Source organism: Rhinopithecus roxellana, chromosome 6, assembly GCF_007565055.1.
Source record: "Rhinopithecus roxellana isolate Shanxi Qingling chromosome 6, ASM756505v1, whole genome shotgun sequence".
Classification (NCBI taxonomy): Eukaryota; Metazoa; Chordata; class Mammalia; order Primates; family Cercopithecidae; genus Rhinopithecus; species Rhinopithecus roxellana.
In genome coordinates this window covers 47,983,048-48,007,050 of record NC_044554.1, presented here as the reverse complement: position 1 = coordinate 48,007,050, position 24,003 = coordinate 47,983,048, and the positions used below count along the sequence as shown (strand labels likewise).

The 24,003-nt window shown below is 51.1% G+C and overlaps 2 protein-coding genes across 3 annotated transcripts in view; one reads left to right on the top strand and one right to left on the bottom strand.

Annotated features, from left to right (window-relative positions):
• The window catches only part of LOC104667537 (protein PMS2CL-like), a 1,213,215-nt gene that overhangs the window by 95,451 nt on the left and 1,093,761 nt on the right, over window positions 1–24,003 (bottom strand). The gene's annotated exons all lie outside the window — the stretch shown is intronic.
• MMD2 (monocyte to macrophage differentiation associated 2) overlaps window positions 5,385–24,003 on the top strand; it is a 55,079-nt gene continuing 36,460 nt past the window's right edge. The window contains exon 1 of one of the 2 annotated variants that reach the window (XM_010364572.2): window positions 5,385–5,621. In XM_010364572.2, the coding sequence (XP_010362874.1) occupies window positions 5,575–5,621 (47 nt within the window). In that variant the 5' untranslated portion in view covers window positions 5,385–5,574. The remainder of the gene's footprint in view (window positions 5,622–24,003) is intronic. The other variant, XM_010364573.2, reaches the window with a different exon arrangement.

Here is a 24,003-nt window from a genome sequence, read left to right as displayed (position 1 = left end):
CCCGTCCTGGGGCCACCCTCAGAGCCCCGGCAAAGACACTCTCGTTGGCCAAACTCCAGCCAGGCTCTTCTGAGCCTTTCGTGGCTGGGCCTCAGCCGTGGCCCATAAAGACTTGAACAAACACGAACCTCGTTTCCAGCTGCTCAAGGTTGCATCCCTAGGATGGCCCCTGTCCCTCGTAAAGTGCCTGCCTCAGAACGCTCAAGGCTGCCAGAAGTTACAGTTTGTTCCAGCAGCACAGGAGGAGAAGGCCCCTGTGTCCCAGCCTCTGTGGGAGGGCAGGAACCTAACTTTGATAAGCACGGTTAGCAAACCCAGATGGTTTCACGTGGACCAATGCCCGCTTCATGCTTTTTCATTCCCCGATCCTCCTGAGCCCCTATCCACCTTCTCCCTTTTCCATCTTTCTCCTTTTTAAAAAATGTATTTATTTATTTATTTTTGAGACAGAGCCTTATTCTGTCGCCCAGGCTGGAGTGGCAGTGGCGTGATCTTGGCTCACTGCAACCTCCACCTCCTGGTTTCAAGCTATTCTCCTGCCTCCGCCTCCCAAGTAGCTAGGATTACAGGTGCACACCACCATGCCTGGCTAATTTTTTGTATTTTTGGTAGAGATAGGGTTTCACCACGTTGGCCAGACTGGTCTCAAACTCCTGACTTCAAGTGATCTGCTTGCCTCAGCCTCCCAAAGTGCTGGGATTACAGGTGTGAGCCACTGTGCCTGGCCTTTAAATTTATTTTTTTAGAGACAGGGTCTTGCTCTGCTGCCCAGGATGGAGTGCGATGGCATGACTGTAGCTCACTACAGCCTCAAACTCCTGAGTTCAAGTGATCTTACTTCAGCTTTCCAAGTAGCTGGGACTACAGGTGTGCACCACCACATCTAACTAATTTTAAATTTTTTGTAGAGACGGGGCCCCACTATGCTGCTGGTCTTGAACTCCTGGCCTCAAGTGAATTCTCCCACCTTGGCCTCCCCATGTGCTAGGATTATTGGTGTGAGCCACCACGCCCGGCAAACCTGCAAAACTTGGCCCTGGTGGCTACTGGTGCTACCTTGAGACGGAGAGCAGGGACGGAGGGAGGGTTTTGGCCAGATGAGTTTGATGGAGCTGATCTATCTACTCAGTGTGAGTTGCCCCTGAGGCAGGGGCCTTGGTTTTCACCTGGAAATGAGGGCACAGCCACCCACTCCCAGAGGTAGTGGAGAGAGAAGCTGAGGTGACCAGGCTGGGCCAAGCTGGAGCCCTCAGAAGTGGCAGGAGGTGAGTGTGGCTAAAGGGAGACAGGGTCATTAGGAACGCAGTCAGGTAAGCGCAATCAGGCGAGCAGAAGGGGAGACTTCTGTCTGGACGGGCAGACCTGCCGCCAGCCCCAGGCTTGTCCCCCAGCTAGTGCCTGCCCCGAGCCCCGAGCCCTGTCCCTGCCTTCTCCCTCATCACACTCCAACCTCGCCTCCTCCTAAGCGGGAGTCAGGCTCTCAGTTGCCATAACAACTGGATCCCAGCAGTAAAAATAGTAACTAATTTTTTATTCAACTTCTTTTGCTCTTGGAGAAAAAGAAAATCCATTTCTAGGCTCAAGTTTCACTTCAGGGGTCCCCTCTGGGGCCCTAAAGATTCCACTGCCAAGGTCTGCTTGAAGGTCAACAGCAGGCTGGGGCCAGGCCCAGCCCCAGCCTCCTGGGAGCTGTGGGTACCAGTGGCTGCCTGGGCCTGGCTGGGGCAGAGGTGTTGCTGGTACCTGGGGACAGGTGTGTCCTGGTGCAGCGGACAGTGAGGTCTGGACCTGCGGGGTCAGAGCAAGGGCCATAGAGGTCAAGGTCAGGGCAGACGCCATGGCATGCAGGGTTTGACTTTGCTTACTACTTCTGTTTGACTTCCATCACCTGGAGGTCTGAGAAATCACCAGAGCAGGAGTTCTGTGTAGGGAAATCAGCCCAGAGCCCAGCTGGACTCCAGGGCAGTCCTGCCCCCAAAGGCCCTGTGACCTTGGGAAGGTCCCCAGCCCATGAGCCTCAGTTTCCTTCATTGGCAGGAGGGGATAGGAGGCACTCGTCTGTCCTACCCCAGGTCTCACTTGTTTCGTGACTTGTGATGCACAGCATCCCAGCTGGGACATGCAAATGCAGATGCCAGACGCACGGCGGAAACAGGGCTTAAAGAATGTGACTCCTCCTCACTATGCACCAATGCCTAAAAAGTCATTTATTCTGTTTCATTTCCCTCCTTCTCCTCTTCCTTCTCCTCCTCTTCCTTCTCCTCCTCTTCCTTCTCCTCCTCTTCCTCTTCCTCCTCCTCCTCCTCTTCCTCCTCTTCTGCTTCTTCTTCTTCTTCTCTTTTTCTTTTTGAGACAGAGTCTTGCTCTATCACCCAGGCTAGAGTACAGTTGCACAATCACTGCAGCCTTCGCCTCCCTGGTTCAAGCGATTCTCATGCCTCAGCCTCCCAAATAGCTGGGATTACAGGTGTGTACCACCACCCCCAGCTCATTTGTTTTATTTTTAATAGAGATGGGGTTTCACCATGTTGGCCAGGCTGGTCTGAATCTCCTGACCTCAGGTGATCCACTTGCTTTGACCTCCCAAAGTGTCGGGATTACAGGCGTGAGCCACTGCGCCTGGCCCTTGTCTTTTTTTTTTTTTTTTTTTTTTTTAAGACAGAGTCTCACTCTGTCACCTAGACTGGAATGCAGTGGTGCCATCATAGCTCATTGCAGCCTCCAACTACTGGGCTCAAGCGATCTTCCTGCTTCAGCCTCCCGAGGAGCTGGGACTATAGGCACATGTCACCATGCCTGGCTAATTTTAAAATTTTTTGTATAGATGGGGTTTCACCATGTTGCCAAGGTTGGTCTTGAATTCTTGGCCTCAAGCAATCCTTCTGCTTTGGCCTTCTAAAATGCTGAGATTACAGGCATGAGCAGTGGCTTGCCCCAACTGGCTTAAAAAAAAAAAAAATAGATAGATAGATAGATAGATAGATAGACAGACAGACAGATAGATAGATAATGTGAGGCTGGGACAGAGGCTGAGATCCTGGAGGCAGAGGTTGGAAAACCTGGAGTTCTCATGTCCCAGGGCGGAAGAGTGTCTTGGCTCCAGGAGAGAAAGAGACCATTTACCACTTTCTTTCTTTCTTTCTTTTTAGATGGAGTGTCACTCTGTCACCCAGGCTGGAGTGCAGTGGTGCAATCTTGGCTCACTGCAACCTCCACCTCCCGGGTTCAAGCGATTCACCTGCCCCAGCCTCCCGAGTAGCTGGGACTTGTAGTCCCACGATGGTCTCAATCTCCTGACCTCGTGATCCGCCTGCCTCGGCCTCTCAAAGTGCTGGGATTACAGGCGTGAGCCACCACGCCTGGCTGCATCTGCCACTTCTAATCCATCATCAGGGTGGTCTGGTGGGCTTTACCTCCTAAGCATTCCTGACCCCTCTTCTGGTCCCCACCTCAGCCATCCCCCACCCCACCCCCCCAGCCCTCAACCCTGCCGTGGCCTCTGAAGGCATCTACTTATAACCCTCTGGTCCTCCCCAATGGGAATGCCAAAATAAATTAGATGGAGTCAGCAACACCTGTAATCTCCACACTTTGGGAGGCTGAGGCTGGCGGATCACCTGAGGGCAAGAGACCAGCCTGGCCAACATGGTGAAACGCCATCTCTACTAAAAATACAAAAATTAGTTGGGCATGGTGGTGCACACCTGTAGTCCCAGCTACTTGGGAGGCTGAGGCACGAGAATTGCTTGAAGCTGAGAGGCAGAGGTTGTAGTGAGCTGAGATGGCGCCACTGCACTCCAGCCTGGGTGACAGAGTAAGACCCCATCTCAAAAAAAAGAAAACAAGATGAAGTGCTTTGTCTTTTTCCCACTTCTAGTCCTAGCTCCCTGGGGGCAGGGGGAGTGCGTGGGGTTATCTTCTGAATGTTCAGCAAGATCTCAAATAAAGCATTGCTATATTAATAAAAAGGAACAGGGGCTGGGGCTTGGGAAGGAGGGTGAAGTGTGCGTGCAAAGGAAGGGCCTTCTCTTCAATCTGCAGATCAATCCTTGGGTTCCCCAGGTGCCGCTGGCATGTCTTTGGCATGGAAGGCTTCTTCCCTCCATCAGCCCCCAAGGGTTCCAAGCCTCCCATGGGGTGACCGGTTTTCCAAAGCCTAAAACCTGGCCCAGGTCTCCTGAGGGAGAAAGCTGGATTTTGTACTGGGGAATCCAGCCACCAGATGCAAATGACCCTGTCGGGGGGGTCACCAGGGTCCTCAGAATCATGAAGTCTTGGGGGAAGAGGGTTTTCCCGGAGCCCCGACCCCTTCCTGGGCAGTTCCCATAGGGTCCCTCGCGCCTCGCAGGGACATGGCAATAGGGAGCAGGGCGGTGGGGGGAGCAAGCAAGCCACAGGTAGGCGGTAGGTGGGGGCCCGGCTACACTGGGGACGACGGGCGCAGTGTCCCCTGTCCCTCCAGCCCAGCCGGGGCCAGCGGGGTCGGCAGCCCTTCTAGCCCTGGAGGCCTTTTTTCTCCTCACTGGAAAAAGTACTGGTGGAGGACAGCCGGGAAAAAGGGGCTGGATTGGGAAGTCCCCTACAACTTCCCACTCCTCCACCCCCTACCGACCCCACTTTCCAGTCCTGCTACCCTCAGGTCCCCCACTTCCCACCAACCCTCCCACTTCCCACTCCCTCCACTCCCAGGCTTCCCCCCACACCTCCACCCCCGCTCCACCCAACCCCCCACTTCCCACTCCCCTAACCTCCAAGTCCCCCTCTTCCCACCAACCCCCTGACTCTTGCCCCAACCCCCCACTTCCCACTCCCCCACCCCCAAGTCCCCCACTCCCCACCAACCCCCCTACTTCCCACTCGTCCCACATCCATTCCCACTCGCCTTACCCCCCACTTCCCAGTTCCCCCAACCCCTCCAGCACCCCCAGTTCCCACTCCCGTCCCCTTCCCCCTCCCCCACTCCCTCAGCCCCCCAACTTTGCATTCCACCCCTCCTGCGCCCCCCTTCCCAATCCTTCCCGCTCCCCCTACTACCACTTCCCGCTCCCCACCCCACCAACACCCCCTTCCCGGCTTCCAGCGAGGGCAGGGGAGGGGAGAAAGAGGCCGGGGCCAGGGCCGCCCAAAGCCTGGGCGATGGGTGGCTCGCGCGCACGGCCAGGACCCCCCCGCCCCGCCCCCACTCCTTATGCCCACTTCCTCACCCCCACCTCTCCCACCCCCCATCTCCCCATGACCCTTCTCCACCCCAGCGGAGGCGGCGGGGTCGCGGGAGGGAGGGGGCCGGGCCCAGGCGATTGGCTGCGCGTGCCCGGGAGCCCCCCCGCGCCCCCGTCATCCCGCCCGCCCGCCGGCCCGCCCCGCCCCCGCCACCATCTGCTCGGGCTTTGGCGTCGGCGGTTCCGGGCGCCTCCAGCTCCGGCTCGGGCTTGGGCTCCGGCTCCGGGCGCGGACCAGGTCCCCTTGGTCCCCGCCGCGCGCCCTCCAACCTGCTGCTGCGGCCGCCGCGCACCCCAGGCTCTGCCAGCTGCTCGCTCTCTGAGCCCGGGGCCGGATTCCCATGGAAGCGCCGCGATGTTCGCCCCGCGGCTGCTGGATTTCCAGAAGACGAAGTACGCTAGGTGAGCGGCGGCTGCGGGGGTCGGCGGGGAGGTAGGGAGGGGCGCGCGGCGGCGGGGACCGTGGGGGCCACCTTGGTACTCGGGCCCCGCCGCCCGGAGCACTCGAGGGGATCGGCGGACCGCTGACCCCCACCCGAGAAAACCAGGATCCAGGCAGCCTTGTCTTGGCGCTGGGATGGAGTAACCGGGATGCCCGCGCCTCCTCGCTGGGTGCCGTTGGACAAGTCGCTTCACTTCTCTGAACCTCATTTCCACGTTTGCAAAACGGGGGTTATGCGAGTCCCCGTGTCCTGGGTCCCCTTGAGGATTAAGCGAGCTGGCCCTTGCAAAGCACTTTGCACAGCGCCTGGAGCCCAGCCAAGTTACGCTCGGGCAGTTACGCTCGGTCTCTCTTGGGCACTCTTGTTCATGGTAAAAGGCGTTGGTACCACCTCTGTCCACCCTTCCAGCAAGTCGGAGGAAACAGTAAGTGCTCTTTTCAGATGAAGAAACTGAGGCTTAGGAGCGGAGGGGGCACCTGTACTCCAGGTATTTTCATAGTGTGAACTCCGTGGTCCCCTCAGAACCTCGGTCATTTCTGTAAAATGGTGATAGCAGATACTGTGATAGCTGAGTAAAAGTTAGGCTCCTGTTGCTCGGAATTCCAGTGAAGAAGGTGGGCGTGGGGAGGGGGTTTCTCCTTATTACATATCTTTAAGATTTTTTGGGGCGGTGTGCTTGCCTGGAAGCTGGCATGAAAAACCCCTCCTAAAGTTGCTCCTCGGTCCCCAGTGGTCTTTGGGGAGCACAGACTGTTCTGGTGGGAGCGGCCCCAGGGGCCTCTTTGGAGGGGGCATCAGGCTGTCCTCCAGGTCACCTTTCCCACTCTGCCACCGAGGGTCCCCTGCCTTCGTGAACAGAGGGGCCTGGTGTGTGCTGAGGCTCCAGTGGATGATGAGTGGGAGATGGGTTGGCAGTATTTTTCCTACTCACATGAGTGTGGCTTGTTACTTGCAACTGGTTGTTGAGAGTCCCCTGGTGCCCCTGACGTCTCTACAAGTTCTGGTCAGATTGAGCACAACTTGACAACAGAAGCTCAGGGCTAGGATGGTGTCCAGGGTACGGAAGGCTGGGGGACAGGATGGAGCCCTTCCTTCCCCCTCAGTCTCACCCTCTCTTTCCCCCAGGGCACATGATGAGTCTATCTTTCCTAAACTTGGGGAATGCCACCCGGGGAGGTGATGCACTTGGGAAGGACTTGAGGATGAGTTCCTGTGGATTTGCTGTTGGCCAGATTGTGGGACTGGACTGGACTTACCTTTTTTTTGTTTGTTTTTTGAGATGGAGTCTCCCTCTTCTTGCCAAGGCTGGAGTGCAATGGTGTGATCTCGGCCCACTGCAACCTCCGCCTCCTGGTTTCAAGCGATTCTCCTGCCTTAGCCTCCCGAGCAGCTGGGACTACAGGCACCTGCCACCATGCCTGGCTAATTTTTTGTATTTTTAGAAAAGACGGGGTTTCACGGTGTTAGCCAGGATGGTCTCAATCTCCTGACCTTGTGATCTGCCCGCCTCGGTCTCCCAAAGTTCTGGGATTACAGGCGTGACCCACCGCCTCCAGCCTTTGTTTTTTTTTCTTTGAGACAGGGTCTCTGTCTCTCACCCAGACTAAGGCTAGAGTGCAGTGGCACAGTCATGGTTCACTACAGCCTCAAATTCCTGGGCTTGAACGATCCTCCTGCCTCAGCCTCCAGATTAGCTAGGACTCTAGGTGTGGACCACCACCATACCCAGATAATTTTTGTATATACATATTTTTTTTGAGACGGAGTCTCACTCTGTTGCCCACTCTGGAGTGCAGTGGCATGATCTCAGCTCACTGCAACCTCCGCTTCCCAGGTTCAAGTGATTCACCTGCCTCAGTCTTCTGAGCAGCTGGGACTACAGGCGCCCGGCACCATGCCTGGCTAATTTTTGTATTTTTAGTAGAGGCGGGGTCTTGCCCTGTTGCCCAAACTGGTCTTGAATTCCTGGGCTAAAGTGATCCTCTCACCTTGGCCTCCCACAGTGGGTACTTGGACTTGTAAAGGCTGACTCCAGGGGATTTTGTGAGACGTAAGTTGGTGAACTGTTCACGGGAAAGGGAGAAACCCTGGGTTGAAGGCTGCCGATGTGGACACGAAGGGAAGGAACTCTGAAGTCTCAGCAACCAGCCCGGTCGTGTCCCACACCTGCTGTGTGACCTTGGTAGATGTTTCAACCTCTCTTGACCCCAGCGAGTTGATTTGTAAAGTCAGGAGAGCTGGTCTAAATGGTCTCTAGATTTGGCCACTTGTGCTGGCTGCTCTGGAATTAGAATAGGGATCTGGAGCTGGCCAGTCTTTCACGCTTGGGCCAATGCAGCTTCTATGGGTGACAGGACCAGGGAGAAAATGGATTGCGTGGATTAGTTCTATTTGTGTTCCCTTCCTCATTGTGCAGTCCTTACAATGGTACGGTCTGCAAATTAGGTCCGTAATAAAGGCTTATTGATTAAGTGATTTTTTTTTTTTTTTTTTTTTTTTGAGACGGAGTCTCGCTCTGTCACCCAGGCTGGAGTGCAGTGGCCGGATCTCAGCTCACTGCAAGCTCTGACTCCCGGGTTCACGCCATTCTCCTGCCTCAGCCTCCCGAGCAGCTGGGACTACAGGTGCCCGCCACCTCGCCCAGCTAGTTTTTTGTATTTTTTAGTAGAGACGGGGTTTCACCGTGTTAGCCAGGATGGTCTCGATCTCCTGACCTCGTGATCCGCCCGTCTCGGCCTCCCAAAGTGCTGGGATTACAGGCTTGAGCCACCGCGCCCGGCCTTTTTTTTTTTTTTTTTTTTTAAAGATAGGATCTTACTCTTTTGCCCAGGCTGGAATATAGTGGTGTGATCATAGCTCACTGCAGCCTCAAACTCCTAGGCAAACATGATTCTCCTGCCTCAGCCTCCTGAGTAACTGGGACTACGGGTGTGCACCACCAAGCCTGGCTAATTAAAAAAAAAAAAAAAAAAGTATTTGTACAGATGGGGGGTCTCACTATGTTGCCCAGGCTGGTCTTGAACTCCTAGGCTCAAGTGATCCTCCTGCCTCAGCCTCTGGAAGTGTTGGGATTATAGGCATGAACCCCTGCACCCAGCTGATTGAATGAATTTAATGATATAATCTAGGGCTGTCCATGAGAAATATACAAGCCACAGATGTGGCTTTATTTTATTTATTTAGTTTTGACATGGAGTCTCACTCTGTCACCCAGGCTGGAGTGCAATGGCACAATCTCAGCTCACTGCAACCTCCACCTCCCAGGTTTAAGCGATTCTCCTGCCTCAGCCTCCCGAGTAGCTGGGACTACGGATGCCTGCAACCATGCCTGGCTAATTTTTGTATTTTTAGTAGGGGTAGGGTTTCACCATATTGACCAGGCTGGTCTTGAACTCATCACCTCAAATGATCCATCCACCTCGGCCTCCCAAAGTGCTGGGATTACAGGTGTGAGCCACCATGCCCGGCCAGCTTTAAATTTTCTAGTAGACACTCAGTTTAATGTGTGCTTGATATTCCATCTTGTTATAAGAAGGTAAAAATAAACAGGTGAAATTATTATAATTTTTAGAATATATTTTAGTTTACTCTTTATATGCAAAGCGTTATTATATCAACATGCAATGAATATGAACACATTATTTATGAGATATTTTACATTTTTTCACCACAAGTCTTCAGCATCTAATGTGCATTTTATACTTACAGCCCGTCTGAATTTGGACTAGTCAATTCCAAGTACTCAATAACCACATGTGGATTGCGTCTACCATATGGTATCTTCTGTGGTGAGAGATGGGTATTCCAAATTAAATGCTGTGTGACATTGTAAAAAATGCTCTCCTTCTTGGAGTCTCTGTTTCTCTGTGGCTGGTAGGGCCAGCTAACCCCTAGGTTCTAACCTAGAGTCTTTGATGTAAGTAACCACCTGGTCACCTGGAATGGTTTTTGTACACCAAGAAACATTCGTATCATAAAGTTGTAAGAATTAAGACAGTATGGTGTTGGTGCATGGTTGGGCCAATTGACCAGTACAGCAGAATAAAGAGGCCTGAAATAGATTTATGCATGTAAAGGCATTTTAAGCTGTATGTGGTAGCACATGCCTGTAATCCCAGCTACACCTGAGGCTAAGGCAGGAGGATCACTTGAGGCCAGGAGATTGAAAACACTGGGCGACATAGCAAGATCCCATCTGAACTTTTAAAAAGGCCTTTTATTTTTACCAAAGATGGTGTTGCTGATAAACCTAGGCAAGGATGGTCTATTGGATAAATGGTAATGAGACGATTCACTTTTCAGATGACAACAGTGGAACAGGAACCCTACCTCACACCATACAGAAAAGACACTTTTAGGGGGATGAAAGATGTAAATGTGAAATAAATAAAAAAGTTGAAAACTTTGAGAATCTATAAAAGAATAACTTTTGAACTTTGGGGTAAGTAAAGGTTTCTGAAGGCACATAAAGTACAAATCATAAAAAAAAAAATTGATGAACTTGGCTACATTAAAAATTAGGTTTCAGCCTGGGCAAGGTGGTTTATACCTGTAATCCCAACATTTTGGGAGGCCAAGGTGGGAGGAGCACTTGAGTCCAGGAGTTCAAGACCAGTTTGGGCAACATGGTGAAACCCCATCTCTACAAAAAAATACAAACAATTAGCTGGGCATGGTGGAGTGCGCCTGTAGTCCCAGTTACTCAGGAGGCTAAGGTGGGAGGCTTGCTTGAGCCTGGGGATCGAGGCTGCAAATGAGCTGAGACTGAGCCCCCACACTCCAGCCTGGATGACAGAGGGAGAACCCGTCTGAAAAAAAGAAAAAAAAAATTAAGTTTCTGTTAATCAAAAATGCCATGAAGAAAGTAGAAGACAAGCCACAGTGCGAAGGACATATTTGCAACACATTTAACCGACAAGTAATTAATATCCAAAATATAGAGAGAATAAGAAATAAAAAAAGACAACCCAATAGAAAATGTAAAAGACATGGACAGGGATTTCTTGGAAGAGAATACAGGTGAGCATGTGAAGAATTGCTCCCTCTCAGTGGTAACCAAGACAATGTCAAATGAGATACCACTTTCATATCCAGTGCATAAGAAGCCTAACTGTCTGGGTGCAGTGACTCATGCCTGTAACCCCAGTGCTTTGGGAGGCTGAGATGGGAGGATCTCTGGAGTCCAGGAGTTTGAGACCAGCCTCGGCAACAAAGTGAGATCCCCGCCTCTACAAAAAGAAAAAAATTAGCTGGGCGTGGTTGTGTGCCTGCGGTCCCAGCTACTTAGGAGGCTGAGGTAGGAGGATCCCTTGAGCCCAGGAGTTCAAGGCTGCAGTGAGCTATGACCGCGCCACTGCACTCAAGCCTGGGTGATAGAACAACTCCATCTCTAAAAAATACAATAAAATAAAAGGCAAAATGTAAATGTAAGATGAATAACTATAAAAATTTAAAGTCCAAAGTAGTTCAGTAAAACCGAAATATTTTATGAAAATGAGACTGAGTCTGGGTGTGGTGCCTCACGCCTGTAATTCCAGCACTTTGGAAGGCCAAGGCAGGTGGATCACCTGAGGTCAGGAGTTTGAGACCAGCTTGACCAACATGGTGAAACCCTGTCTCTACTAAAAATACAAAAATTAGCCAGGTGTGGTGGCAGGCACCTCTAGTCCCAGTTACTTGGGAGGCTGAGGCAGGAGAATTGCTTGAACTCGGGAGGCAGAGGTTGCAGTGAGCCAAGATCTTGCCACTGCACTACTCCAGCCTGGGTGACAGAGTGAGACTCCATCTTAAAAAACAAAAAAAAGAGAGAGAGAGAGACTGAATCACACGAAAATGAAACCACTCAGGCTTGAGGGTTCAATGTCCATCTAGTTTCCAGTGTAAAGAATTGGAATCTGGTTTTATACAAGTCAAGTGTAGTCCAACACCTGCAGGAGTTCAGGAGTTGTAGGAATGTGTTGATATTGATGGTGTTTCCAGCTGCCGTGTGCACCTGTTGGAAGTAGCCAAGGTGGTGCTGACCAAGACAAATCCCCGCCCTCCTGGAGCCACATTCTTCTGTGGGAAGCATACAACAGATAATAACTATGTGATAACACTTCAGATAAGAATATGGCCAGCTGAGGTGGGGAGCCGTAGGGATGGAGGAGACAGGGATTAAGATGCCTTCTTTGGCTGGGTATGGTGTCTCATGAATGTAATCCCGGTGCATTACTTGTGGCCAGGAGTTCAAGACCACCCTGATCATTATATCGAGACCGTGTCTCTAAAAAACTAACCAACCAAGCAAAAAAACAAACAAAAAAAAGGCCAGGTGTGGTGGCTCAGGGCTGTAATACCAACACTTTGGGAGCCTGAAGTGGGCAGATCACTTGAGGCCAGGAGTTCAAGACCAGCCTGGCCAGCATGGTGAAACCCCTTCTCTACTAAAAATACAAAAATTAGCCAGGTGGGTGTCTGTAATCCCAGCTACTTGGGAGGCTGAGGCAGGAGAATTGCTTGAACCCAGGAGGTGGAGGCTGCGGTGATCCGGGATTGTGGCACTGCACTCCAGCCTGGGCGACAGAGCAAGACTGTCTCAAAAACAAACAAACAAACAAACAAACACACAAAAAAGGATTCTCATACAGAGCATGCAACCAAGATCCCCATATGTGCAGTTCACAATAGGATTCATGCTCCTATGAGAATCTAAAAAACAAACAGAAAAAGGATGCCTTCTTGGTAGGACTGACTGTGAGGAAATGCATGCAGAGTGATATACAGTAGATGCCAAATAAACAATGGCCTGATACCATGCAGTGTTGGGGCAGTGGCCACCCTGCCCATGCCTGGGGGGAGCTGTTCTTTCAGCACCAGCAGGTCACAGTGTGTTTTTTCCTCCTTGACTGAACAGCTGAGTTGACGAATATGCAGGGAGAAATAGGAAGTGAGATTTGCCTGGAAACCCCACTTCATCAGCAGTGCAGAAACGCATCTTCAGATTCATCCAGGCACAGCCCACCCTTCCAGGCTTGTCCCAAGTCCCTGGCCTTTCAGGATCCTTCAGGAATGAGCAGGGGATGGCTCCACAGGTACTTCAGCTTTGTACACATCTCCCCAGACAGACTGCAAGCCACTCAGAGCAGGAGGGGGCTGAGGCTATTCAAACCCTCTTTTGTCCCCCAAGGGGCCAGCGTGATCTGGCATGTGGTAGGCATCCCTGGCTTGTCCACTACCCACAGCTGGTTAGTTGGTTAATTGATGCATTCACAAACCTTGTTGAGGCCGGGCAAGATGGCTCATGCCTGTAGTCCCAGCACTTTGGGAGACTGAACTGGAAGATCACTAGAGCCCAGGAGTTCAAGACCAACCTGGGTGACTTGATGAAACCCTGTCTCTCCAAAAAAAGGCAAAAAATTAGCTGGGCATGGTAGCACGTACCTATAGTCCCAGCTACTTGGAAGGCTGTGGTGGGAGGATTGCTTGAGCCCAGGAGTTTCAGACCTGTCTGGGCAACATAGCAAGACCCTGCGTGTACAAAAAATTTAAAAATTAGCCAGGTGTGCTGGCTCATGCCTGTAGTCCCAACTACTTTGGAGGCTGAGATGGGAGGATCACCTGAGCCTAGGAGATTGAGGTTACAGTGAGTCATGATGGTGCCACTGCATTCCAGCCTGGGTGACAGACGGAGACCTTGTCTCAGGAGGTGGGGTGGGGAAGAATGAGTTGGGCTAGATACTGGATGGGCAGAAACCACAGGTGTCCATGACAGGACAGGACAAGCCTCGGAGGTTGCAGCAGGTGGGCTGCAACTGAAGAGCAGGTGGGCTCTTCAGGATGAGTAGGAGTGTTCCAGGGTGAGGGAAGGACATTGAAAAATAAGGGCACTAGGGGGTGAAGTGCAGGAACCCAGGGCAGGGTCTGGTGAGGCTGCAACACAGGCTGGGCGTGGAGAGGATACTGATCCTGGTCCCAACGGGCCCCGGGCACACCCAACCAGTGTTCCATGGGCTCTATGGCACCATTAATGGCTTTTAAACTGAGGGCAGCATGGTTTGGGCTCCAGAGGGAAGAAAATAAAGGGACAGAAGCTACTTTTGAGGCTGCCATCACAGTTATCAAGGGAGTAGCTCTCTTGGGATTCCAAGGATAGGGTTGCAGGCGGGCTGGAGCTGCAGGTGCCTCGTGGGGTCAGGGCTGCCCTTCACCTCCTGGACTGTGAGAGTTGCTTGTGGACATCAGGCCCCTAGACCCACAAACCCTTCAGGGCACTCTCTTATGCAATGAGATCAAAGTAAGGAAATTTAGGCTGGGCGCTGTGGCTCACGCCTGTAATCCCAGCATTTTGGGAGGCTGAAGCAGGTGGGTCACCTGAGGTCAAGAGCTTGAGACTAGTCTGGCCAAGATGGTGAAACCCTGTCTCTACTAAAGATGCAAAGTTAGCCGGACGTGGTGGTGCATGCCTGTAATCCCAGCTACTTAAGAGGCTGAGGCACAAGGATTGCTTGAATCCGGGAGGCGGAGGGTGCAGTGAGCTGAGATCACGCCACTGTACTCTAGCCTGCAGGGTGACAGAGACTCCATCTCAAAAAAAAAAAAAAAAAAAAAGTTAGCTTTAAAAAGGAAGGAAATTCTGGCACACGTGGCAGCCTAGATGGACCACGAGGACATTCATTATGCTAAATGAAATCAGCCCCAAGGGGACAAATGCTGTATGATTCCACTTACCTGAAGTCCGTTGAGGAGTCAAATCCATAGAGACAGGAAGTGGAATGGTGGCTGGCAGAAGCAAGTGGGGGTGGGCAGGGAATGGGGAATTAGTGTTTAATAGGGACAGGGTTTCAGTTTTGCAAGATGAAAAGAGTTCTGGGAATGAATGGTGGTGACGGTGGTATAAAAAGGTGAATGTAGGGCTGGGCGCAGTGGCTCACGCCTGTAATCCCAACACTTTGGAAGGCCGAGGCAGGCGGATCACCTGAGGTAGGGAGTTCACGACCAGCCTGACCAACATGGCAAAACACCGTCTCTACTAAAATTACACAATTAGCCAGGCGTGATGGTGCATGCCTGTAATCCCAGCTACTCGGGAGGCTGAGGCAGGAGAATCGCTTGAACCCAGGAGGCAGAGGTTGTGGTGAGCTGAGATTGCGCCATTGCACTACAGCCTGGGCAACAAGAGCAAAACTCCATCTCTCTCTCTTTCTCTCTCACACACACACAGACACACATACATACACACACACAAAAGAAGGTGAATGTAATTAATGACAGCAAATTGTATGCTTAAAAATGGTTAGGATAGTACATTTGATGTGTGTTTTACCACAGTGAAAAAAATTATTCTAAAAATACCTAGCCGGAAATGGTAACGTAGGCAGGTCATTTGTTAAATATAAGAAAGGAGATGGGGGAAAAAGGAAATTTAACATTGATGCAAAATTGTGATCAAATTGTCTTAGCCTGTTCACGCTACTCTTATAAAATGCCATAGTACTGTTCAGCCATAAAAAGACTGATATTCTGGCTGGGCACAGGTGGCTCATGCCTGTAATCCCAGCACTTTGGGAGGCTGAGGTGGGCGATCAGATCAGGAGTTCGAGACCATCCTGGCCAATGTGGTGAAACCCCGTCTCTACTAAAAATACAGAAATTAGCTGGGCGTGGTTGTGGGTGCCTATAGTCCCAGCTACTTGGGAGGCTGAGGCAGGAGAATCGCTTGAACCCGGGAAGAGGAGGTTGCAGTGAGCTGAGATTGCGTCACTGCTCTCCAGCCTGGCAACAGAGTGAGACTCCATCTAAAAAAAAAAAAAAAAAGACTGAGATTCTGTCATTTGCAACAACATAGATGGAAGTGGAGATCATTCTGTTAAGTGAAATAAGCCAGGCACAGAAAGACAAACATTGCACGTTCTCACTTATTTGTGGGATCGAAAAATCAAAACAATTGAACTCTCAGACACAGAGAGCAGAAAGATGGTTACCAGAGGCTGGGAAGGGGAGTGGGCAGGTGGGGAGGAGGTTGGGATGGCTAATGGGTACCAAAAAATAGTTAGAATGAATGAATGAAGCCTAATATTTGATAGCACAGCAGGGTGAGTATAGCTGATAATAATTCAACAATAATAATTTTATTTGAGACAGAGTCGCACTCTATTGCCCAGGCTAGAGTGCAGTGGCGTGATCTCGGCTCACTGCAACCTTCGCCTCCCAGGCTCAAGTGATTCTCCTTTCTCAGCCTCCCGAGTAGCTGGGGTTATACGTGTGCGCCACTGCGCCCAACTAGTTTTTCTGTTTTTAGTAGAGACGGGTTTTGCCATGTTGGCTCAGCTCACTGCAACCATCTTTTGTACAAAAGAATACAATAATTAGTTGGGCGTGGTGGTGAAACCCTGTAGTCCCAGCTTCTCTGGAGGCCAAAGTGGGAGGATCACCTGAGCTCAGGAGATGGAGGCTGTGTGAGACGTGACTGTGCCACTGCACTTTAGCCTAGACTAGCTGGCTTATAAACCACAGAAATTTATAGAACCTAAAAAGAATTTTGGAAAGAAAAAAAAAACACACACAAAAATTTATTTCCTACAGTTCTGGAGGCTGGAAGTCAAGATCAAAGTGTCAGCACAGTCAGATTTGTTCCCAGGTGGTAGATGGCAGACTTCTTACAGACTCACATGGCAGAAGGAGCTCTCTGGCCTCTTCTTCTAGGGGCACTAATCCCATTTGTGAGGGCTCTATCCTCATGACCTTCTCATTTGCCAGAGGCCTGGCCTAATACTATCACATTGAGGAGTGAGGATTTCAACGTGTGGATTTTTTTTTTTTTTTTTTTTTCAGTGAGACGGAGTCCCACTCTTGTCACTCAGGCTGGAGTGCAGTGGCGCGATCTTGGCTCACAGCAACCTCCGCCTCCCAGGTTCAAGTGATTCTCCTGCCTCATCCTCCCGAGTAGCTGGTACTACAGGCATGTGCACCACCATGTACAGCTAAGTTTTGTATTTTTAGTAGAGATGGGGATCCCCTCGAGGCTAGTCTCGAACTCCTGGCCTCAGGTGATCTGCCTGCCTCAGTCTCCCAAAGTGCTGGGATGACAGGTGTGAGCTACCACACCCGGCCTCAACGTGTGGATTTTGAGATGATGCCAACATGCAGTTCATAACACTTGTACAGAGTTTGATATGGTTTGGATCTGTGTCTCTGCTCCAATCTCCTATTCCGATGTTGGAGGTGGGGCCTGGTGGGAGGTGATTGGATCATGGGGGCGGATCATGGGGGCGGTTTCTCATGAATGGTTTAGCAGCATCCCCCTTGGTTGAGATAGTGAATGAGTTCTTGTGAGATCTGGTCGTTAAAAAGTGTGTAGTGACCGGGCGTGGGGGCTCACGCCTGTAATCCCAGCACTTTGGGAGGCCAGGGCAGGCAGATCACCAGGTCAGGAGATCGAGACCATCCTGGCTAACACGGTGAAACCCCATCTCTACTAAAAATACAAAAAATTAGCCAGGCGTGGAGGCGTGCCCTGTAATCCCAGATACTTAGGAGGCTGAGGCAGGAAAATCGTTTGAACCTAGAGGTGGAGTTTGCAGTGAGCTGAGATCACACCACTGCACTCCAGCCTAAGCGACAGAGCAAAACTCTGTCTCTGTCTCAAAAAAAAAAAAAAAAAAAAAGACCAGGCGCAGTGGCTCATGCCTGTAATCCCAACACTTTGGGAGGCCGGGGCGGGCAGATCACCAGGTCAGGAGATCGAGACCATCCTGGCTAACATGGTGAAACCCCGTCTCTACTAAAAATACAAAAAATTAGCTGGGCCTGGAGATGCGCACCTGTAATCCCAGATACTCAGGAGGCTGAGGCAGGAGAATTGCTTGAACCTGGGAGGTGGAGGTTGCAGTGAGCTGAGATCGCACCACTGCACTCCAGCCTGTGCGACAGAGTGAGACTCTGTCTCAAAAAAAAAAAAAAAGTGTGTAGTACCCCTCTCCCTTCCTCCTGCTCCTCCCATGCGAGGCACCTGCTCCCTCTTTGCCTTCCACGATGATTGGGAGCTTTCTGCGTCTTCCGCAGGAGCAGAAGCCACCACGCTTACTGTGCAGCCTGCAGAATCGTGAGCCAATTAAACCGCTTTTATTTTTCTTTTTTCTTTTTTCTTTTCTTTTTTTGAGACAGAGTCTTGCTCTGTCACCCAGGCTGGAGTGCAGTGGCACGATCTCAGCTCACTGCAACCTCCACCTCCCGGTTCCAGCAATTCTCCTGCCTCAGCCTCTGGAGTAGCTGAGATTACAAGCACGCACCACCACACCCAGCTAATTTTTGTACTTTTAGTAGAGATGGGGTTTCACTAAGTTGACCAGGCTGGTCTTGAACTCCTGACCTCAGGTGATCAGCCCATCTCGGTCTCCCAAAGTGCTGGGATTGCAGGTATGAGCCACCACACCCAGTCTAAACTGCTTTTCTTGAAGAATTACGCAGTCTCAGATATTTCTTTCTTGTAGTGCGGCACAAGCCTGTCGTCCCAGCTACTGGGGAAGTGGGAGGATCCGTTGAGCCCAGGAGTTCGAGGCTGCAGTGAGCTATGATTGCACCACTGCACTCCAGCTTCGGCAACAGAACCAGACCCTGCCTCAAAAAGAAGAAGAAAGAAAGGCCAGGAGGATTATAGGCCATGCAGTGTACTTCGTCTTACTGGGAGATATCTGGTAGACCTGCCTCCCGTGGTGCTAGGTTGATCCCTGGGGGCTGTAAGGTAACCCCTGGGATGAGAGATCCTGAGGTCCTTTTCACCATCCTGTTACTCAGCAGCCTCTCACCTGGTGGTCTTGGCATCCATTGGTTATCATTGTCTGAATCCTTTGTTTCACTCACGCGGTTGCCATTTTACGCTTTTTCAAGATCCCCCCTTAGTGAAGACTCTGCACCCCCACCTCCCTTCAGCATCGCTGGACTCAGCTTTTTAAAGTACTTGGATTTTCATTATTATCTAAGATAAAGCCAAGGTTTCACTTCTTTCAGAGAAAGGCCGCAGAAACAAATTGATCAGTACGTGTTTGGAGCGTGGCTATTCTTAGGATGCGTGGATGGTGTTTCGACTCTGTGAAGCTCCTGGGATTGTGTGCACAGGGTGGGGTGTGTGTGTGTTTACGCACGCGCATTTTGCCCCAGAGAGGTGTAGGTCTCCAGAGGAATCTTCTCTGAGCAGGCAGCTGCCTTACATAGGAATGAATGCCGAATTCTGGTCTTTGGGAAAGGAGTTGGGCTGGAAACTGGCTTGAACCTATTTCAGAGCTCTCTGCTTTGGAATTTTCATTCCTCTGTCCTGGAGGAAAGAAGGAAAGGAGCCGGGTGCGGTGGCTCACACCTGTAATCCCAGCACTCTTTGAGGCCAAGGCAGGGCGGATCACTCAAGCTCAGGAGCTGGAGAGCAGTCTGGGCAACATGGTGAATCCCCATCTCCACTAAAAATACAAAAGTTAGCCAGGTGTGTTGGTGCACACCTGTAATCCCAGCTACGTAGGAGGCTGAGGCAGGAGAATCGTTTGAACCCTGGAGGTGGAGGCTGCATTGAGCCAAGATTGCGCCACTGCACTCCAGCCTGGGCGACTGGGTGAGGTCTCCAAAGGAAAGGAAGGGAGAAAGGGGAGGGAAGGGCCAGGTGACGTGGCTCATGCCTATAATCCCAGCACTTTGAGAGGCCAAGGTGGGTGGATCATGAGGTCAGAAGTTCAAGAACAGCCTGGCCAACATGGTGAAACCCTGTCTCTACTAAAATATACAAATTAGCAGGGCATGATGGAGGGCACCTGTAGTCCCACTCTGGAGGCTGAGGCAGGAGAATTGCTTGAACCTGGGAGGCAGAGGTTGCAGTGAGCCAAGATTGCGCCACTGCACTCCAGCCTGGGTGACAGAGCAAGACTGTCTCAAAAAAAATAAAAAGAAAGAAAGGGGAGGGAAGGAAAGAGAGAGAGGAAGAAGACGAAGAAGAAAGAGGAGGAGGAAGGAAGAAGGAAGAAAAAGTAAAGGGAAAGGAGAGAAGGAAAGAGAAAAAAAGAAAAGAGGAGGAGGAGGAAGAAGAAGAAGGAGAGGGAGAGGGAAGAAAAGAAGAAAAAGAACAAAGAGCATCCTGGCTAACAGAGTGAAACCCCATCTCTACTAAAAATACAAAAAAAAAAAAAAAAAAAAAAATTAGCTGAGCATGGTGGCAGGAGCCTGTAGTCCCAGCTACTCGGGAGGCTGAGCCAGAATGGTGTGAACCTGGGAGGCGGAGCTTGCAGTGAGCTGAGATCGCCCCACTGCGCTCCAGCCTGGGCAACAAAGGGAGACTCTGTCTCACAAAAAAAAAGAAGAAGAAGAAGAACGGGAAGGGGAAGGGGAAGGGGAAGGGGAAGGAGAAGGAGGGTTCAGCAGGACCCAGAGAGACTGTCTCTCTCGTATTCTGGGCTCTGCGATGGCACACTGGACCCATGGCCACTGGCCGGGCTGGACTATTTTGGTGGAGAATGGCCATCCCAAGGCCTCCCTGATCTTCCACCAGTCCTTTCGCAGGAATAGTAGGAGTGCTGAGAGGGTCAAAAAATGGAGAGCATCGGCCACTCCGGAGCCTGCTCCACAGATCCAGCGTGGGGTGGGCTGGCCCAGGTCATGCGTCTTGGCTCCAGCAGGAGGGTGGGCTCTCCCCTGGCTCCCCTCATCTCTGGAACTAGAGCCACCTTTGCTCCCTCCAAGTGAGCCCAGGGCTAAAGTTTTCCTGGGGTGGGGGGAGGGATGGAAAGGATTTGCTAATATCCTTCAGAATGGATTCCAATTTTTTGTTTTTTCTTGCTCTGTTGCCCAGGCTGAAGTGCAGTGGTTTGATCATAGCTCACTGCAGCCTCAAACTCCTGGGCTCAAGCGATCCTCCCTCCTCAGCCTCCCCAGTAGCTGGGACTACAGGCACGTGCCACCATACCCAGCTAATTTTTACATTTTTTGTAGAGAGTGACTCTTGCACGTGGTAGTGTGCACCTGTAGTCCCCAGCTACTTGGGAAGCTGAGGTGGGAAGATTGCTTGAGCTCAAGAGTTCAAGACCAGCCTGGGCAACATAGTGAGACTCCATCTCTACAAAAAATAAACAGAAAATTAGTTGGGAGTGGTGGCATGCACCTATAGTCCCAGCTACTCAGGAGGTTGCGGTGGGAGGATCACTTAAGCCCAGAGATTTGAGGCTTCAGTGAATTGTGATCGTACCACTGCACTTTGAGTGACAGAGCAAGATCCTGTCTCAAAAAATAAAGTAAAATAAAATAATAAGTCAACAACAGTGATTTGTCTTCAAGCTGCCCTCCTCTTCGGCTCTCAAGGCAGTTTGTGAAGTGTCTAGGACAGGAATTTTCCAGAAGGTCTTCAAGCTCAGGCAGGTTAAGTACCATTTCCTGGGTTGCACAGCCAGGGCTGGACTGCAGGGCTAACATGCTGGCCACTGGACTCCAAATCTAGAGGTTTTCTGTGGCCACAATGTGCGTGGTCAGCCTAAACCCTCCCCCTGCCCTTTGACACAAGCTAGGTAATGGGCACTGCTAGGGGGCATCAGGGTAGAGCGGTTGGGTCTCAGTCTTCTCTTCTGTGAAATGGGTAGGGTGTGAGTTGAAAAGGGCAGGACCAACCGGGCACGGTGGTGGCTCACGCCTGTAATCCCAGCACTTTGGGAGGCTGAGGCGGGTGGATCACGAGGTCAGGAGATCGAGACCATCCTGGTCCACATGATAAAACCACATGTTTACTAAAAATACAGAAAAAAGGCCAGGTGCAGTGGCTCATGCCTGTAATCCCAGTACTTTGGGAGCCCGAGGCAGGCGAATCACAAAGTCAGGAGTTTGAGACCAGTCTGGCCAACATAGTGAAACTCCATCTGTACTAAAAATACAAAAAATTAGCCGGGCCTGTGATCTCAGCTACTCAGGAGGCTGAGGCAGGAGAATCGCTTGAACCCAGGAGGCGGAGGTTGCAATGAGCTGAAATCGCGCCACTGCACTCCAGCCTGGCGACAGTGAGAGACTCCATCTCAAAAAAAAAAAAGAAAAAGAAAAAGAAAAGGGCAGGACCTCCTGAAGTGTACTACAACTACCTAAGGGGTCACTGGCTGTAATGGAGTTAGGACAGAAGTATAGAGAGGATGGGGCCGGGGCCGGGCACAGTGGCTCAACCTGTAATCCCAGCACTTTGGGAGGCCGAGGCGGGTGGATCACTTGAGGTCAGAAGTTCAAGACCAGCCTGACCAACATGGTGAAACTCCGTGTCTACTAAAAAACAAACAAACAATAAAGCCGGGTGTGGTGGTGTCGCGTGTCTGTAACCCCAGCTACTTGGGAGGTAGAGGCAGGAGAATCGCTTGAACCCAGGAGGCAGAGGTTGCAATGAGCCAAGATAGCACCATTGCACTCCAGCCTTGGCAACAAGAGTGAAACTCCATCTCAAAAAAAAAAAAAAAAAAAAAAGAGGTATAGACAAGATGGAAAGTGTAATGGGAATTAGAAATGTCCGTCTAGGGTCGGGTGTATGGCTCATGCCTGTAATCCCAGCACTTTGAGAGGCTGAGGCAGGAGGATTGCTTGAGGCCAGGAGTTCAAGACCAGCCTGGGCAACATAGCAAGACTCCATTTCTAATTAATTCAAATAATTTTAAATTAAAAAAAAAAAAAAGAAAAGAAATGTCCTCCCAGGCAGGGCCAGGTCGCTCACACCTGTAATCCCAGCACTTTGGGAGGCCAAGGCAGGAGAATCACATGAGACCAGGAGTTTGAGACCAGCCTGGCCAACATGGCAAGACCCCCCATCTCTACAGAAAAAATAAAAAATAAAAAATGAGGCCAGGCATAGTGGCTCACACCTGTAATCCCAGCACTTTGGGAGGTTAAGGCAGTGGATCACCTGAGGTCAGGAGTTCAAGACCAGCCTGGCCAACATGGCAAAACGCTGTCTTTACTAAAAAAACAAAAATTAGCCGGGCATGGTGGCACGTGCCTGTAGTCCCAGCTACTCGGGAGGCCGAGGCAGGAGGATCACTTGAACTCAGGAGGCAGAGGCTGCAGTGAGCTGAGATCACGCCACTGCACTTCAACTTGGGAGACAGGGTGAGACTTCATCTCAAAAAAATAAAAATAAATAAATGACCTCCCACCAGCAACAGGAATGTTGCACCACAAATGTATCTTTAAAGCGTCCTTTGGCATGGATTATTTTGTCACCTCAAGGACTTTTTTTTTTTTTTTTTGAGACAAGAGTCTCACTCTGTGGCCCAGGCTGGGGTTCAGTGGCGGGATCTCAGCTCACTGCAAGCACCGCCTCCCGGGTTTACGCCATTCTCCTGCCTCAGCCTCCCGAGTAGCTGGGAGGCACTACGGGCGCCCGCCACCTTGCCCAGCTAGTTTTTTGTATTTTTTAGTAGAGACAGGGTTTCACCAGGTTAGCCAGGATGGTCTCGATCTCCTGACCTCGTGATCCGCCCGTCTTGGCCTCCCAAAGTGCTGGGATTACAGGCTTGAGCCACCGCGCCCGGCCTCAAGGACTCTTTAAAGATACATTTGTGGTGTAAAGTTCCTGGTGCTATTAGGAAGACATTTATTTATTTCTTTGAGTCAGGGACACGAGACCCCCGTGACATGCAATTTACCTACATAACAAACCTGCACATGTACCCCGAACCTAAAACGGAAGTTTTAAAAAGTATAAAGAAAAATATAATAAAATGCATTATTTGACTGTTTAAAAATAGTGTCTTTTTTTTTTGTGACAGGGTCTCACTCTGTCGTCCAGGCTGGAGTGCAGTAGTGCCATCTCGGCTCACTGTAACCTCCGCCTCCCAGGTTCAAGCGATTCTCCTGCCTCAGCCTCCTGAGTAGCTGGGATTACAGGCACCTGCCACCACGCCAGGCTCATTTTTGTTATTTTTAGTAGAGACGGGATTTCGCCATGTTGGCCAGGCTGGTCTTGAATTCCTGGCCCCAAGTGATCGATCGACCTGCCTCGGCCTCCCAAAGTGCTGGGATTACAGGTGCGAGCCACCACGCCCGGCCAGAAGTGCCCTTTTTCTGCTGTTGCCTGAAAACTTACCAACTCTCAAAGTAAGGCAGCCTCTGACTCGCCAATCTGGGACACTCTGATTGGCTCCTGGTGACGTCACAGGAATCTCTGGGAGATGATTGGTGGGTGAGAGCCCCTAGGTCAGGTGGAAGGAGGGCTTGATGGTGAGGGACGGTGTCTGTGGCCTGTTTACAGAGGCCGATCCAGGAGCTAGCTGAGGACGAACAGGTGGCAAAGGGGCCCCCATCTTTGTTGGGGCGACCCCTCCTCCTAACCCCACTCAGAGCAGCCAGTAATGACCATGGCCCCT